The following is a 17,572-nucleotide window of genomic DNA, read 5'->3' as shown; positions in this document are numbered from 1 at the left end:
TCACCCGAGCAGCCGCAGGCTCTCGCTGAGCCTTTCTGGGAATCGCTTCTTTCGGAAGGGAAGCCAGGATCTGAGAGTTACTTGCAAGCCTCATTCTCCAGAGTGCACGGGGATACGTGTCATCCAAAGGAGAAAAGAAAAGGGGGGAAAAAAAAAAAAAAGAAAAATCACAATCACAACCACATTTGACCAGGCTTACTGTAAAGAAGAGGTGGTAGCAGCTGTAAACGTGAAAAGCCCAGACACCTGAACTGCGCAGCTGCTGGGAAATCAGCTTCTGCTGTCCACAACTTTGGCAGCTACTTCTGCTGTCCACATTCGAGAGTGGATGCAGAATACCGCGGCTTTACAGGATGGACGTGCTCTTCTCTCTCACAGGGCTGATGGTGGCTAACTTACTTTGGCCATTTCACAGCTATTGCTGGAGGCAAGGAAAAAATAAAGCAAGAAACAGGTCTGACTTCTCCCTCCTGGCTGGGATTTCAGTCAAGGCCAGCACAGTGAAGGCCTTGTTCTCCCCTGGAAGTTCAAGACAGTTTTGTTTAGGGGAAATAGAGGTTTCAGCAGCTGCTTTTTAGTAAAAGGAACCTTAGAGACAATAGGTGAATCATCCCCAAAAGCAGTCACTTGACATCATCCACAAAAGCTTCCAGCCTCATGATCAACGAGCCCCTCTGAACTAATATAGGAAGAATTAGGGTGGTATTTTCCTGAAGCATGGAGCTCCGCCTCTCCCCTTTTGCTGGGAACACAATTACAATCCCATCTCCCACCCCCTTCAGCTCTGAATTACCCAAGACAAGTCTGCAACACGGCAAAATGTGAACAGTAGATCATAGGACTCGTCCCATCTCAGCACCTGGCAGTGAAATCCATGCTGGCCTCTTCCTTTTTCTTTGACCTTAGACTTCTTTTTCGCATGTGACTGCATTGACCTCTCAAAGGCAAAGCTATTGTTTTTTTCCTGAGACACAAAGGAAAAGGAAGCACCATTAGTTCAACCCAAGGCGGCAATAAACAGCACATGCTATACCTATTTGCGTGTCCACTGAGGGTATAAAAAACTGTGGATTAATTCTTGAATACCTCTGTGGAGGGGACCAGTCCTGCAAGGCGGTGGCCAGCAGGCTAGAGAAGCAGGGTCCAGCTGTCTGCAAAGGCTCTCTTTCTTGAAGATTCACCTCCTAACAGTGTTTGGGTTAAGGTTTCGTATGTAATATCGTAACTGCAGATGTGCAGCTAGACACTTTTCAAGCAGATTCATTGTGATTCAGGTTCTCTACCATTTTAGCTTGCAAACTGGCCTAAATAAAGGTTCCATGCAGTTCACATGCAAAACAAACTGTACGTGAAGGTGGAGATGAGAAGCAAAGGAAAGGCAGATCTGCTTTAATCTTCACCCTTGACCTAAATATGAAACAAATAAAAAGCTGTAGCGAACAAAGACCAAAGGTTGCATGGGAAAAAAAAAAAAAGTCTTTGTTAATGACACCATTCTTGTGGGGCATGTCCCCACTGAATGACACACAGCTGAATTACTCCAGTCTGATCCAGAGCAATGACTCACATTAGCAAACGAGCGAGCCAGAGGTGCGAGTGAAGCAGGAGGGAGAGACCATGGATTGAAACTGTGGAGGCTGGGACTCAGATGACCCTGGACCTTCACAGAAGTCGGGGGAGGTTTAGTTTTGGAGAGATCCAGGGAGAGGCAAGGAGCAGTGCTCTGCTCAGGTAGCAGGATGCATGCGATGGAATTTTTTATCATCTGCATTTCGCTCATAACCATTTTGTCTCTTCTAACATGCTGTCACGGAAAAAAAAGAACTGATAGCGGGCTTGCAACACAGCATGTCCTTTCCAGAGGGACCCAGCGTTAACTGTGCTAATCCACAGTGATTTTTTTTCTGCCAAGTAGTCTTAATTTTCAGACTCTTGAAGCCAAATCTGGACGCCTCAACATAGACCTGCAGCATAAGAAAGGAGGGTGGTACCAATAGCTTTCCAAAAGAGAAAACAGCTCCTTCAACAGCAGTCATGCCATTGCCCTCCAGTGTCTTCAGGAAGAGAGTGGCTTGTTTCAGTATCAGTTTGAAGTAACCATGGCAGAGACAGGATGTTTGGTTTCAGAGAGCAGGCAGTAAGTTTATGTTGTCAGAGCAAACACTTGGGGACTCCAGATCACAACATCCCTTGTTGTTTACAGAGTGTGTTATGCCAGAATCGGATGCAAAGATGCACTTCACAGTAACAAAAGAGGACAATGCCATTATCCCACAACTGTCAACAGTGTTACAGTGCTGAAGACTTTAGTTCAATATTTGCCAAGCAGTAAAATGAGCAATGCCTGTCAGTTTGTTGACCTAGATGCATTAGTTACTAGAAAAACTATATTGAGCAGACAGCAGTTCAGTTTCGATTGCTGGGGACCAAATTCCAGCCACAGAACTAAGTGCTATCGAGTTACATCCGGATTAACAAGAAAACTTGAAATCTTGTTCGGATGCTGTCACCAGGATACAACAAACAAGCGTCCTTATGTTGAGACACTTTCAACCCAAGTGTAACAACAGTTTTGTCAGAGTCAGGCACTGCAACTCTAGCAGACTGAAATTCCAAGTGGGATTTAAAATGCTGTAAACATCCTTCCTGGAAAGGCTGAAAACCTTACAAAAATGTTACCTTCACCTTAATGCAGAATGGTCGTTGTGGCTTCATTGACAGATGTTCTGCAAGCTTTAGGATACAGCAGATGTTGGCACAGTGGTACATTTGTACCAAACCATGCTTTTGGTGAGTCTCCCGTGTCTCTGCGCAGCCGGAAAGGCTTCAGCTGGCTCTCCCTGCTGGGCAGGCTGGCGAAGCTGGGAAAACGCCTGCCCTTGCCTGCGCTGGGGCAGAGGGAGGGAGGATTAGTACTCCAGGTGCTTGGGAACGTGGCACAGACCCTAGACTGACAGCAGCCTCAACGTCCTTCCCTGGCATTCAGTGTGACAGCTCCAACTGTCAAATCACTTTATTACTGCTCTGCAGCTGCAATCCCTGTACGGGAGAACGAGCCAGTGGAACGGGCTTGTGCTAGATCACGGGACTGGGTGACTAGTACCGACACTAACACTTTTGCAGAGAAAAAGCATGCAACAACAGTGAGTTAAAGCAAAAATCAAGGGTGTTCTCTGCTTACTGCAGGCACTGTTTCAGGCCTCAAAGGGCTCACAACACCCAGGCTTCAGCAGAAGAGCTGACAACCATCCCTACTCCACCACGCTGAACGTGCAACTTCATGCCTGCAGGTGAAGTCTGTCAGAATCAGGACAGGACCAGTATTCATGAGAATCTCTTTGCCCACACCACAGTAGAAGAGCGAAACAATTTTGCAAAACCTTGACTGGTGAAACCTGCTGTAGACTGTGCCTTTGGGAAAAGCTGGCAAAATACTTTTCCCCATCTTGCCAAGGAATCTACCTTTCACAGAGCATCCCCTGACACTCGCTCTCCTGCATGGACTCCACATACTGGGTGTTTACTAACCAGCAAGCACACCAAAACATGCACGATGAGTAACTAGTAGATTAAAGGCAGAGGCCCAGCAGTTGGCTTCAACCCATGCTTTCCTAAGACAATGCACATATGTCACAGAGATTCCTCTCCAGCTTATCCAAGCTCTCAGAAAGAGAGCTTTCTTTATGTTTTAAAAGAGGCCTCGGATGCTAAGATACCATTCTGCTTTCTTAAGTAATGTCACAAGACTTCTGGTCTGGCCACACAGTTGCTCTTTAGAAATGAAGAGTCCGTGCTTCTGCTTGGGACAAGTGGCAAAAACACTACAATCTTTTTTTTTTTAATAAAGAATGGAGGGGAAAAAAGAGGAGGAAAAAAAAAAGATCAGGAACTGAGTTCAGTCACTCTGGGAACCCAGCCTTTATGTACTGTTTACCAAAAGGATGAGCTGGGGAGAAGGGTGAGGGGCAAATGTGTGCATTAGGTCTCACCTGCTGATTCTCAGGAGTCATGAATATTCTTATAATCCCTGTCTCTTGGCCGAAGAGGCTACAAGCCTTTTCATCACAAAGCTTGATTTCAGCGAGGATCTGGGAGTTGCTCTAAGCTTCAGCAAGTGCTATAATATTCCCTTTTTTCCACATGAAAACAGCCTCTTCCCACAAACCACTCTCCAATGTTTCTTCTCTGTTACTCATCTGCTAATAGAATTTGTCTTTCAGACTAGATTAGATACTTAAACAAATTCTGTTCTGGGCTATGCAAGACCAGTCAGCAAGTCACTATTCTGAGGGAGTCAGCATGTTTTTTTCATTGCATACATACACATACATAGTACATATGCTGAGAGGGAGATATATCTATAAAATGTGCTACACACTTGTAGCTAAAACCAAGACACCAGAAACAAAACTGAGCAGCGATGTGAGCAGTAGCGTGAATCACGCCGTACATTTTCCAAGCCAGACGGCACTACCGTAAGCATCTGAGCTGACCTTCAGCACATCACAGGCCAGAGACCGTCACCTGGTGCGGGCGGCATTTACACGCCACAGGGCGCAGGAGGATGGGGAAGGAGGTTGCGCTGGCAGGAAAAGCAAACAGGGTGTGTAAAAACATGTAACAAAGCAGCGTACAGAGATAAACCTTCATGAGATAACCTATGGCTAGCTGTACTTCCATAAGCCTTGTTGAATACTAATTTTCAGGCACTGGGCAGTGGAAAATTATTTTCTTTTGCTTTTTTATGGTCTATGCATAAACCGACAGGAGAGAAAGAGGCCTTTTTAAACAGGAAGCTCTCATTTTCCTAATGGCAATAGTATCCAGTAACAACCAATCTTGGGCCATGAAACAAGTATTTAATAGCTTAAAAAAAAAGCTTCCTTGCAAAAGATCTAATTGATTAGACCTGCCAGCTAAAAATCAAGCTAAAAATTAATATTTTGTCCACTGGTTAGAGCAGAGGTACTACATGATAAGAACAAAAGGGATAGTATTGCCTTCCTGGTTATTGGTGGAGGATTTAAAAAAATCTTTAGTTACTTATATATTTTTTAAAAGGGGCTTATACAGTTAATATTCATGCTGGTCTTGCTTGTGAGAAAGTAGACGAGGCCTCACACAAAGCTATACATCACCAGTACTGGAACCCTGTGGAAGTATAAAGCGTTTTAGCAAGAAATCCAGGGGATGGGGCAGGGAAGCTATTCTCTTTGGATGAAATATTTAGTCCATAATTAGTCCTAAACTATGAAATAATTTGCACATGCAAATAGCTTTCCGGTTAAGTAGGTTTGAGATTACAACTGTTGGATGAACTAATCTTTCACCTGAGATATACAAACATACCACAGAGGAATCCCAAATGAGGCATGAGCAGAGTTTGTTTTGGGGATGCCCTGATCTGTGCAGGATATGGAAGTTTGCTTTTCAGGCTTAATAATTCTTATTTCATAACACGTCATTATCATGTAGTTCTGTAAGTACGTGCAGAAAATATATTAATATGCACAGACATCAACACAAAATTCAATATCCCTATGTCTGTACATACAAGCTACAGTCCACCAACTTAATGACTATGCAGGATAGCTCCGGTGGTATTGCCACTTCACATTTTCCTACTGGTCACATTCCTCCAGTCTTCATTCTACGTGAGTACCTTCGAGGAGGCACAGCTCTGGCAACGCTGTTATGAAAGGTCTCATCGTTCCTAAAATTCAGTCCTGGTATGCGGGAAGCCATTACTTTCCTAACCATCAAACACATGATCCAAGATCAATCCCTAAACAAACCAACACGACTCTCTTCAAACCCAAGTAGTGCTCTATCAATTTCAGACATGGGTCTGAAATACTCCTTTGCAAACCATTGCTGCTTAGTGTATGCTGTACTCAGCTCTTGCCTCAGCCTCAACAACTCCTTCCCAACTAAAACACGTAACACTGGGCTGTTCAAAGGTCACTCTTTGTTTGCTTCTCGGCTGCTCTTAAGACAGATGTTTCAAGGCATGGGAGCGGATATAAACAAATGCACATCGAAACAAAAAAAAAAAAAAAAGAGGTGTCCAGGTGTTTAAGCAATGCCAAACATGAAAGAATTCACTGCTTTCTCCTTTAATCTGGCAATTCCAAGGGACCAAGCGTGTCAGGACTTGTACCCAGAACACTTTCCGCTCGGGTGAGTTCAGACAAGGTCTGCATTAACTCCCCAACCTGCAAGAAAATTATTTGAAACAAAAGGTTCAGATATGTTGCTTTCCCTCCAACAAGGCTGGAAACAAATGGTACAGGAATGAGGTCAGGAAGGAATCATCCGCCTACCATACCGCTGAATTCATTTACCTACCTCAGAGCCCATTCAAGGAACGGGGTGGGATGGGGAACAAGGGATGATATAAAGCAGAATGAAGCTCTGGGGTCGCTCGCTACATTACAAGATTTGACAGGCCTTTGCCAGCCTTCAGCTTCTTTGTGTCTTTCACATAATAGAGAAACACAAACTGAGCAGCCTGTGATCTGGGGGTTGCACTATTAGACAGAGCAAACCCTTTGCAAATGCTAATAGTATTGTAGCATCCTGTCAGGCAGCAACACAAAAAAGGATGTTGATTTTCACATGAACCAGAACAGACTCATTGTAAGGAAGGTTGCAATGAATGTTCCATCTCTAAACATCAAAAGCCATAGGCAATTGGCTTGTGGAGATGAGGCAAAATGCTGCTTCAACTGTTCTTAAATATGGGGGGCATACTGTTACCTTAACACTTACTTAATGAGGCTAGCAAAGAGAAAAGTTGCTTGAAAAGGAAGTTAAAATGATCTTTGGTTATGATTTCTGTAGTGAAATAATTTCTAGATCTAAGGAGGCTTTTGTTGTGCAATCTACTATATTCCAGCAGTCCGGAAGAGACATTCCTTTATGAACCATGAATGTGCAGATTCAGTCAGGGGCAGAGTTTATGTCACTTCCAGGTTGTAAGGCTGATAGTAACAGAGCCCAAACAGAATGTGCTTGTCCTTTACAGTTCTAAGGATGTGGCAGCTGTCAGTCTTGTCCAGTGATGCCCAGCTCTTCCCTGAAAAAAAGTCTCTAAAATGTTAAAGAGGATACAACATTTAAGCTATTTCTGTTATAAAACTTATTATAGAATACACTTCTATTTTGAACTTCACATCTTCCCCTGTATCAGGAACAATATAATCCAAGGTGTTAAAAAAATGCACCACTGATTAACCTTCAAAAGGTTCACCATTGTCCTGTGGGCGAAAACTTGAACAAAGTTCGTCTTATTGATTGTCACTACCAAGGATAGTTCAGAAATCTGTTTAAAGTCAGGGTGTGAAATCACCACACAGGTTAGGACGCACTGCTCTGGAAGCCATCTTAGACCCTACAGACTTCCAACAGCAGCAAATAAACAGCCTTCTATTAGTGTTCTGCAACGCAAACACACAACAATTTGTAGCTACGCACAGTAAAGAGCTTTTCAGCAGAAAGGGCTAGAAATACTTCTGGAATTGGCTCTAGAACAGCACCTACAGCCAAATTCAAAATCAGTCCCACAGCCAATGGCAGGCTCGTTTTTGGATTCCTCTCCAGAACCACTGCTAGAATCACACCAACAGTTAATTCGAGAAACACTACAATAGCTGCTAGACTCAACTTTCAGCCTTGTCACCACAATTGCATCTAGAGACACTTCTGGAAACATTTCCCCAGTGACTGATGGAAACCAACCCAAGAAACTTATTTTGTAATTTCAATTTTGGAAGTGCTTCTAGAGATATTTCACGAGCATCCCAGAAGCACTTTCAGAACTATTTCCGGAATCAATTCTACAGTGAAAACTGAAGCCATGCTTGTGATTTTTAGCATTTCTTACAGAACAACAGCTTGGATAATTTTAGCTTGTGATGTGCTACAGCACTGAAGTGATGGCAGATGCAAGCAAGATTTGTGTACACAGAAATCTGCATGGGTTTTCCATTCCAGCACTGCAGCATAAACAATCATTACAATCTCTGTATCCTTTCAGCTTCTCCTTTTTGTTTCTGTATAGTATTTTATACAAAAATTCTTGACAATAGTCTTGTTCTGTAAAAGTTCTGTGATCACAGCAATATAGAACTTATAGCACTTTTGACTAACTACAGCTTTATCTGACTACATAGGGCCTATCTTGCAAGGACTTTACAATGCATTTATCTTACTGAATAAAAACTAGCAAGTGGTTGATCATGGTCTGTAAAGATTTCTGGAAGGGAAGATGTATTACTGAGCTAATTACAAAATAGAACAGGGTCCAATAGCTCTAAACTGACATAAAAAAAAGTTTCAAACAAGTACCTTGGACATGGTAAGTCAGTGCAAGGGCATGCTGTCAAGTAAAGCGATAGAATGCTTCAAGATTTAAGATCGCTTGAAATCTTCACATCAAGATGAAAGTAGGTTGTTTTTTTTTTTTTCTTTAAGCCAATTAAGCCCTACAGAGAAATATATTTATTTCCATTATGCATGTGATCAGTGAGTGTTCATAAAACATCTCCTAGCCTGGAAATCAAGCATCAAGAACCGTGTCTGTACACAAAACAGCAGTAACTGGAGATACAGCAGTTCAGGCTAGCACGGTAGTTTGTAATCAGAACTGTAGTCAAAGCTCTACTTTCTCTCCAGGCTTTGGAAATGTGCAGGTTTCTACTTCCCAGTCAATGGAGTTCGCTAGTCAGATGCTTCCTGAGGAAATGAAAGTAAAAGGAAAATACAGGAAGCTAATTTATTAGCTGCTCTTTTTTCAGATAGCCATACACGCTAAGTTCTTGTCAGGTACCCCAATATCTGAGTAATCGTAAGCACTATATGCCCCATCTGTGTGAGGAAGCATGACTGGAACATTTCCTCAAAGCCCCTCAAGACCTAGAAACCCATTCCAAATAGCCACAGAAAACTCATGCTCAACTCTGCAAAAACACAGAAGTATCATCACAGCCCGAGTTCATACAGCAGCACCTTCACTGACATAGAAAATATTCCACAGACATCTCCAGGACGAAATCCCACCAAGAACAAAGAGTTCTAAATGACTCAAGGGGCCCTGGGTCAGACTTACAGATCCCATATTTCAACATTTCTCAGCTGAAGTGATGACATCTCTTGCATCTTTTTTTAATACAACTGGTAAGAGTTACTAGGTTACATTTAAGATATATGAAAATTAATTTCTCTAAACTTTAGCATTGGAAATACATCATAACTCAGTTTAGTTTCAAAATACACTCAGTCAAAAATGATTTAATATATCCTTGATGGTGAAATAGAGCACACCAGTACGTTTGTAATAACTCAGACCTTCACTTGCCATTTTCACCCTCTAACTTAATCACACTTGTTTTTGACACTTTTGCACATTTTTAAGTTTTTCATCTCTCTCATGGCCTGATAACTTAGGGTGAGGTTACTAGTAACCACTCAGAAGGAGTAACTCTTGACATTTGAAAAAGCACCATATGTACCTTTTTTGTGAGGAAGCAAGAGAAATATTAGCCATTAATATTTAAACCTTGGCTCATAAATTCTCATTTAATGAAAACCAAGAAATATCTTACCATATCGACATGACAGTAAAGAACATGCTTTGGAAATGAAATATCCATTTATGGAATAATTATATCTGCATTTGTTGATCCCCTCCCTAATCTCAAAAAAACACAGAAATTACAGATTAGTCTTTGCTCCTTACAATAAATTGCTTTATGCAGAATCTGAAGGTAGTATATGTAATACAGAAAAAACATCCTGAACTTGTGCAAAACAGTTTGGAATAACACAACTTCAGTATCACATGAATTTTAGAGACAGTTCAAATAATTAGGTTTACTGTCTAAAAATTGTTGTTACAGTCAGCACATCCTTTTTATGCTGCTTAACATAACTACAGTTAAGATATTCCTTACAAGAAGCAATTCTGAAGTGGCCAACTAATAGCACTTCTTTTTACTTTTGTTAAGTGATGCTAACTCACTAGTGAGATAAGCACAACTTGCCATAACTCTTCTTTCCTCTAACCTTAACATAAAATCCTATAAAAAACAGCATAAAACCACCTGTTGTTTAGCTGTTTAATCATAAAATCAAGTCAATGTAGAGTTATAATCCTTCACTGATCCTAACATGCCCATGTCTGCAATTCAAGCTTTGTGGAGCAAATATGCAGCACCTTCAATACCACAGTTTACAGTGAATATTTTTTTCCCAATTGATTTTGTAAATTTTTTCTTCATCTAAAAGAAGAAGAAAGAAAAAAGATATATTCCTGAATTCATGGGTTGGTAAGCTGACTGCTCTATAATTCTCAAACCCATTGTTCCATAAGCATGTTTGTTTTAAATGCACCTGAAACTAACACTCCATAACCAGTCTTCATTTATACTTTGAGTATCAGTTCATTGTCTAAACTTCCAATGAGATAAGCTTTCAACATAATGATTTTTCACAATACATCTAGACAAAGATGTCTTACATAAATTGTAACCTAATAATTAATTTATCTAGTAAAAGATAGCACTTAGTAGAGTTACCACTAACTAGGGCGCTACCACAGCATTTCTGAATCAGACATTTTAATACCATAAGCAGGATGCTTTTTCACAATTTAACAAATGAGAAAAAGAAGGCCCAAGTGACTTCTGAATTAAGTGCAACAGCACTGTGTTCAAAACCCACATTTTATTATTCCTTCAGTTACATTTTTATCCAATAAATACCTAGTTTTCACGGAATACATCATGCTAAGTCTTAGATGAGCGAGCAGCACAGAGAAGTCGGAACTAAAACTATAGGAACATCACACTAAAAGCGATGAAAGCTGGGCCACTGGATGCAACATTTACATTACACAGTTTCAAACAGTGATCTCTAGGTAAATGCAAAAGTGTTTTTTTTGTTGTTGTTCTGGGGGTTTTTTTGTTTTTTTGTTTTTACAAAGAGGGATTTAACACAAGTACAGGCTTATTTCACTTGCTATACAACCTAAGGACTCTGCTTTCAGAATTGTGCAAAGTTACATTTCTGAAGTTATCTTCAGAGAATGATAATGACACAAGCCATTTTTTCATTCTTCCATTCTCAAACACTCATTTTCAGGAAGTAATTTTAAACAGAAAATCCCCAAACATTCAGTTAGATCACCTTGAAATATTTAACCTTTCAACATCACTTTATGAATAGCTCTACATTAACTTTTTGTCCACTTGACTAAATATTTTATGTCTGAACATTTGGGGAACATCTTACTAAATTTTGCATTGTTTGCTCTGAGAGCAAACAGAAATAGTATCTGTCAGAACATGTTCAGGTTCCTCTCTTAATTGCCACACGTCAAAGTCAATAGCCTTTTCAAAAGGGAAAAATAAACCTATGTCAATTTTTCAATATACATAATCAGACAACTGCAAAACAAACTGTTTCAGGCCTAATATCTTCTTTCACAGAAGTACTCAGAAGTGTATCCAGATCGTTGGTTGCAAAGTGTGGACAGAAATATATGGTGGTGATTAATCACCAGGCACATAGGATACAGAGCCTGTATCATGCTTAAATTTGTCAGAATTGACATTTCTGTGGGAAAACTGAAAGGCAGTAAAAGAAAGACTACTTACTATTTTTAGTACACTAAATGATAGAAATAAAATGGGTGTGGAAGGACCTTGTGCATAACATTCTTATAAAAGCGATTTTGGTCTTACAGTAGCCATTAGAAAAATGAAATTAATTATAGTTGTCCTTTTTTAGTCAAGGAGGTTGGACAAGCTGGAATTGTACAGAGTATCTTTCTACATTTCACACATACTCGATCAGGTTAATTTGTACCTATGGTGAAGGGAGGCGTTAACAAGGAAATCAGAGTCCGTGCAATCCCAGAAATGAAATGTAATCGGCTATGATTTCAGGGTAATGACATATTATGAAAGAATGGGTAAAAGGAGCAGCTGTTGACATTATTTCCTGAGCCAAACCTTTTAAGGTGTCAGTGAATAGCGGTCTGTACTTTCACTTGAAAACACTGCAAGAATTGCTTGGATGATGTCTCTCACGAGTTTGGGAGTTTAACAAAATCCACAACTTCCTCTCAAGATCTCAAACCCATGCTTTTAAATCTGTACCAGAGTGGTCAAAGAATGCTTCAACACAGAGCATAACAAATACAAATGGCATTACTTGGAAGGGTGTTTTAAGGTACATATGAATACTAAAACTTATCTCAAAATCCCAGGATCATTTGCAGGCAAGAAAACGACAACAGACAAAAATTATTTTATGAATCTCTTCCAGCCCTACCATACAAGACAGACGCCAAAAATAAAAGCTTTTTTCCTTTCAGGAAAAAAACCCAAACCTTAAATGTACAACTTCAGCGAGCTCCCAGGCTATCTCATTGACACACAAGTCAGATTCTTCTGTCATGTACATGTAGCTTCTAAAAGAGCAGGTGGATTTTAACTGAACTTCTCAATCCCATGAGACATTATTTTCTTTCTCCTCCAACAATTTCAGGATGCTCTCCAAAAGATAGGAAAGAATGGGACACAAAAGCCATTTCTATTCAGTCTTCTTTGTGCGAGGTATCCTGAAAAAGGGTGCATTCTTGTGTAAAGTTGCTGTTGAAACAGAAAGGAGATTATTTTAAAATGTGTGCAAATATATGAGAGCACTTAGGCTTATGTTTTTGAGAATTCATATAGAAGAAATTTGGAAATTACCTGCATGCAAATAATTTTGCTAACAATACACAGTACCTTTGAGGAAAAATAAAAATAATCAAAATGCTTTTATAGGCAAGAAAAGCGTTCCCTTAATTTTGATTCCAGGTAGTTCTGCCTTTTTTCTCTTAACACAGATAAAAATAAAGAACTGAGAGTAATCAAATAGCCTACAGTGTTTCACAATATCTGAATAACTAGCCAGTAATTGTATTTCTACTAAGTTCCATATCTGCTTGTAGCATAAAAGCTGAAAGCATAGTTCTGCAGATTAGAAGCAAGAAGCAGCAGCAGCCAGGCACTGGAATAAAACAAAAAGGAATTTTCACAAAGCCTCTATGAAAACATGTGTATCTAAAAGAGATGGATAATCATTTTATACTGAACAATGAGAAAACTGTAGCAATCTTTTTATGATCTAAATATGATTACCTGCTTGAACAATCTACTTTTCTTGATGGAGGGCTTCTATGAAGGCTTCAAGTTTTTCCTGGATTTCCCGAACTTTTTCTGGAGGAATTAAAAAGATCGCCATTCAATTACCTACTACTAAATTGAGGACATGCCCAGAAAGAAAAACAAACAATCAAACAAACCCAAGCCAAAAAACCTGCAAACATGAACAAAAATTAATGCTGTTGCCAATATTACCCTATGCATTTAAGTTTCTCAACTACGAAGATTTAGAACATTTTTCTACATCAGAAGAAATGAAACCCATCAAAAGAAATTTGAAGAACTTCTAGATATAAATTTTATGATTATCATGCTAATTTAATAATTCAAAAATTTAACAAAGCAACCCAATACTAGAAATGCTGCATTTCAAAAACCTGAAATTTCGATTATATCACGCACAGCAGAACCACTGTACACCTGTTATGTGTAGGGAGTTATCTTTTAAATAATGCCCACTAATCCCTTTCTCTTTTAACCAAATATCCTTACTTTCCACAGTGTCACAAACACTGCTAATCATTCTAAAAAGAATTGAAAGCCAGTGCCCTTTCAGCAGGGAGAATTTCAGGGAACCAAACGTCAGTATTCAAGACACCTATTCAAAAGGGCATGCACAATGTTAAGAATATTTAAAACTTACACTTGATTTCCTTGCATTTCAGTAGTAGCCAGATGGATGTGGGCAGAATCTTATTTTATACAAACACTAAAACTGGGAGTTTATTTCTCTACAAAAACATGACTTGAACACAACTACAAATAGTTACTAAGAATGAAAAGGCAACATTGATTCGGAAAAATTCAGGGGTTTAGGCATTTTTCCACTCTTTTCTCAATTCCATACAACCCTTGTCATCATATGACCTATTTGATTTATTAAATTGCTTATGAAGCAAGATTTAGAACATAGCTGGAATCCAAAGCCTGTGAGATTTCCTGCTTCTCTCTCACCACATCCTTATTTGAAGCTCCTTCTGTGTGTGATTATAGCCATGAAAAACACACACTTCAGAAATATGAAGGAACAGAGGAGAGCAGTAGGACAGACAAAAATAAGTTAGATGAGCATAAACACAGACAAATATTTTTTTCAAGCTAAAAATACTATTGGATTAAAGCCGTATGTTCCCTTGTACGAGATACAAGGTTTGAGCTTTTTTAATAAATATTTTATTAATGTTTTCTGCTCTTTAGCAATACCATATGTTATAAACTTGCTTTGCTGAGCTCAAATAACAGCAAAACAGAAAGAAAAAATAAAACAATTGGCCTTAAGTGGGATACATAAGCATAAGTGGAAAAAAGAAAAATGACCTCCAAAGAGAATGCTCTTAAGAATGTAGCTAAGGGAACTAAAGGTTTCATCCAGTAACAAAGTGTCAATCCCACAGAGAGTTATGAAATCCATTTTAGAGTAATTATAGTAATATTGATAATAAAGCCTCAACAAAACCCTGTGTAGTCCTGTTCTAACAGAAGCAAAGAACTTTAGTTAGCATTAGAAATAAAATACAGAAAATAGCCTGCATGAGGATGAAGTAGTCTCAAACTTTTATCTTTATCATGCAATTCTTAGGTGACAAAGTGCAAGCCACTTATATTTTCAGCACTTCAGCGTCCCCTTCCCCAAAGGGTGCTTATCTGCAAACACAGATGTACAGTGAAGCTGAATCACACTCCGAGTCCTTAAAAAAACCAAAGAACTTTCTTGAATTTCATCTGATTTTTTTTTTTAAAGTACTTTGATATTAAATGAAGATTACAGTCAGTGTGAAGGGAATATCTTAGAAAAAACACCAGTAGCTGATTTCTCGCAGGAAAAAAAAATTCAAAATATCCTTGATTCAGTTCAGAGAGAATTTTTGAAAGCTGCCAATTAAAAAAAAAAGTAATCCCATGATCACTTCTCCTTACTATGCACATTCAAATTGTTTTCATTACTATTTAAAAAAAAAAAGTATTATTTGTATGTCAGTATATAAACCTCCTGTGTAATGAAAACATTAATTCTATGGCATTTATTCAGGCAACTATTTAGCTCAGCTTCCAAAACTGATGCTTTATGTATGTTTACAAAATTAGCCTTTGAAATAATGTCCTATTATCTCGGACAGAGTTGACGCATTTTTTTGGCATTATTAATCCTGGACCTCGCTCTCCAAAATGAGCAGCAGTTGCCAGTGACAACTGGAGATTAGATCTCATGACCCAAAATATCCCTTCATGTTGTGCTTTCAATAGCTTTATTTTTGATGTGGATTTTTTTTATTGCTACATGCTTTCCCCAAGTATGTTCTTTATATTGATCAAGCCATTAGACTCAGTGAAAGCAGGCAGATTTAGCAAATATTTTCCCTTCTGAACCTCTTGCTAATGAAATATTCCAGTACTGAAAATTAATACCATCAGCAAAAAATCTATAATTATTTCACCCTTAAAAAAAGGTTTGTGCCAACAAAATCTATTTTAATTTTCTGATTAGGGCATATTAAAATAACAGGATAGCAAATATGTATTCCACCAGAATATACTGAATCAGCTGTGTTTGCTCAAGAGCGCAGACATACTAAAATTGCCTCCATATTATGAGCACTTTATTAATTTTTATGCTTTGACCGAATTGAAATGATTGCTTAACTGTAATAGTTATGAGGTCTTGAGGTAATTTAATTCTTTGAAAAAACATGCTGGCTATTCTTAAAAAAGAGCAGTTACAATGACTGCCAAAGAGCTGCAATTATTCATGCTATGCCCAGTGTTCTTCGCAGCGGCAAAGCCTTGTGCAGCAGCAGACCCCAGCCAACCTGCACCACTTTCCCACAAGTCCATCCTGTAGCACAGGAGCAGCAGTCTGCTCAATCGCTTTACTTTTAAATAGGCTCATGGCAGAGTTAGGCATTTACACAACACGTACCTTAATAAACCAGTAAATATAAATGCTCAGGCAGAACGCTCCTGATGAGTGCAAGTGCAGGGTCTGCGGTTCTGTGATAACTGCCCATAGCTTCGTCAGCACCATGTGACATTGCATTCGGAAAAACAATTATTTGCTACAGTTCAAGACTGAGATGTTACCCGTCTTTATTTGGGGAAGTTCTCTCCTCTGAAATGCACAACCTGTGTACCCACATTTGCAGGGTTTTGAGTGACAGCTCGATCAAAATATTTGTGACTTATGCTTGTAAATTATAGTACATTTTGTTTTGAAGAAAGTTATCAACATGCCAAACCCAGAACACAAACTGGGTTTCAGATAAGAATAGTTACTGTGTAAGTAAATTAAGGGATAGACAAAGGTGACCTGATGCTCTTTCTAGGGTTTGTGATACTGTGTTTTTCCACATACAAGTAAGCCATAGATGAAAAGCATTCAGCTTGCTGGCAAATTATTTTTTAACAGGTTGAACTATCCCAGCACTGTTATACAACGCTCCCGTATCACAGAAGGCTGTTAAAGTACTACGCTCTTACATGGTACTGCCGAAGTTTAAACATATACTATCGTTTACACTGGATTCTAGAAAGATGACCTGGTCTTCGGTACTTTTAATGCAGACCTAAGGTTACGAATACCTAATTCTTCCAGCACCTGTTAAATAGTGATCAAAAATCAAATTAAATCAATGAAGAATAACTGTAACTAAGCCCTTGTTTCCATCTTTAGAACAGTAAAATTCACAGGCCTAGAGGCAATGAATGGCTATTCTACTTCCCATTTACCCTGTGTTTACCTAAAAGATAAGCTGGTTCATACATCAACTCATTATGCCTCTTGATCTGGTCATGAATATTCCCATAATCCTCCCTCCATATCCCATAAAACTCCCCTGACAGAATGAGGAAATTCTTTATTCGGACATCTTGAGATCCTCATTCATGCTCAGTCTCTCCTTATCTCCATATGAAATGATATTGCTACCCACTCATTTTCTTTTCATTAAACCTGTGTTCCTAAATCTAAAAGGCTCAAAACCAGCCCAATTGATCTGTAATGAGGATTTGGATACTCTGTGAACACGGAAAGATGCAGTCACAGGAATAGCAAACTTTATCTAATATCATATCTGACCTAAGCTGGCCAGAAGAGAAAACCCTGAAATATTCAGTCTTACGCGAAGTGCTTGCTTACTGATTGCTGCCTTAGATAGCTAAACTTATCTACTAATTAACAGTGCAGAAGCTGGGGAATTACTGCTAAAATGGAACAGCTAAAGTAAGTTATCAAATGAATCTCCTGAGGCAAGGCCAAATAATCTCAAAATAGTATTAAACAAAAATTACAAAAGCAAAGTACATTACTGATTTATTTCAGCCATGCTCTAAGTAGCAAGAAAAAGTTTTCTAGATGTTTTATT

General features: G+C 39.0%; 1 protein-coding gene across 1 annotated transcript in view; it reads right to left on the bottom strand.

Annotated features, from left to right (window-relative positions):
* Nucleotides 1-12,158: 12,158 nt before the first annotated feature.
* OPA1 (optic atrophy 1 (autosomal dominant)) overlaps nucleotides 12,159-17,572 on the bottom strand; it is a 53,469-nt gene continuing 48,055 nt past the window's right edge. Inside the window, exons 28-29 of the mRNA XM_010288565.1 lie at nucleotides 13,191-13,268; nucleotides 12,159-12,656 (exon numbers count right to left, since the gene is read on the bottom strand). Coding sequence (XP_010286867.1) covers nucleotides 13,204-13,268 — 65 coding nt within the window. The 3' untranslated portion in view covers nucleotides 12,159-12,656; nucleotides 13,191-13,203. The remainder of the gene's footprint in view (nucleotides 12,657-13,190; nucleotides 13,269-17,572) is intronic.

The sequence above is a fragment of the Phaethon lepturus genome, unplaced genomic scaffold (assembly GCF_000687285.1).
Source record: "Phaethon lepturus isolate BGI_N335 unplaced genomic scaffold, ASM68728v1 scaffold11126, whole genome shotgun sequence".
NCBI classification, from domain to species: domain Eukaryota; kingdom Metazoa; phylum Chordata; class Aves; order Phaethontiformes; family Phaethontidae; genus Phaethon; species Phaethon lepturus.
The sequence above is the reverse complement of the archived record's forward strand: the minus strand, read 5'-3'. Positions and strand labels throughout refer to the sequence as shown.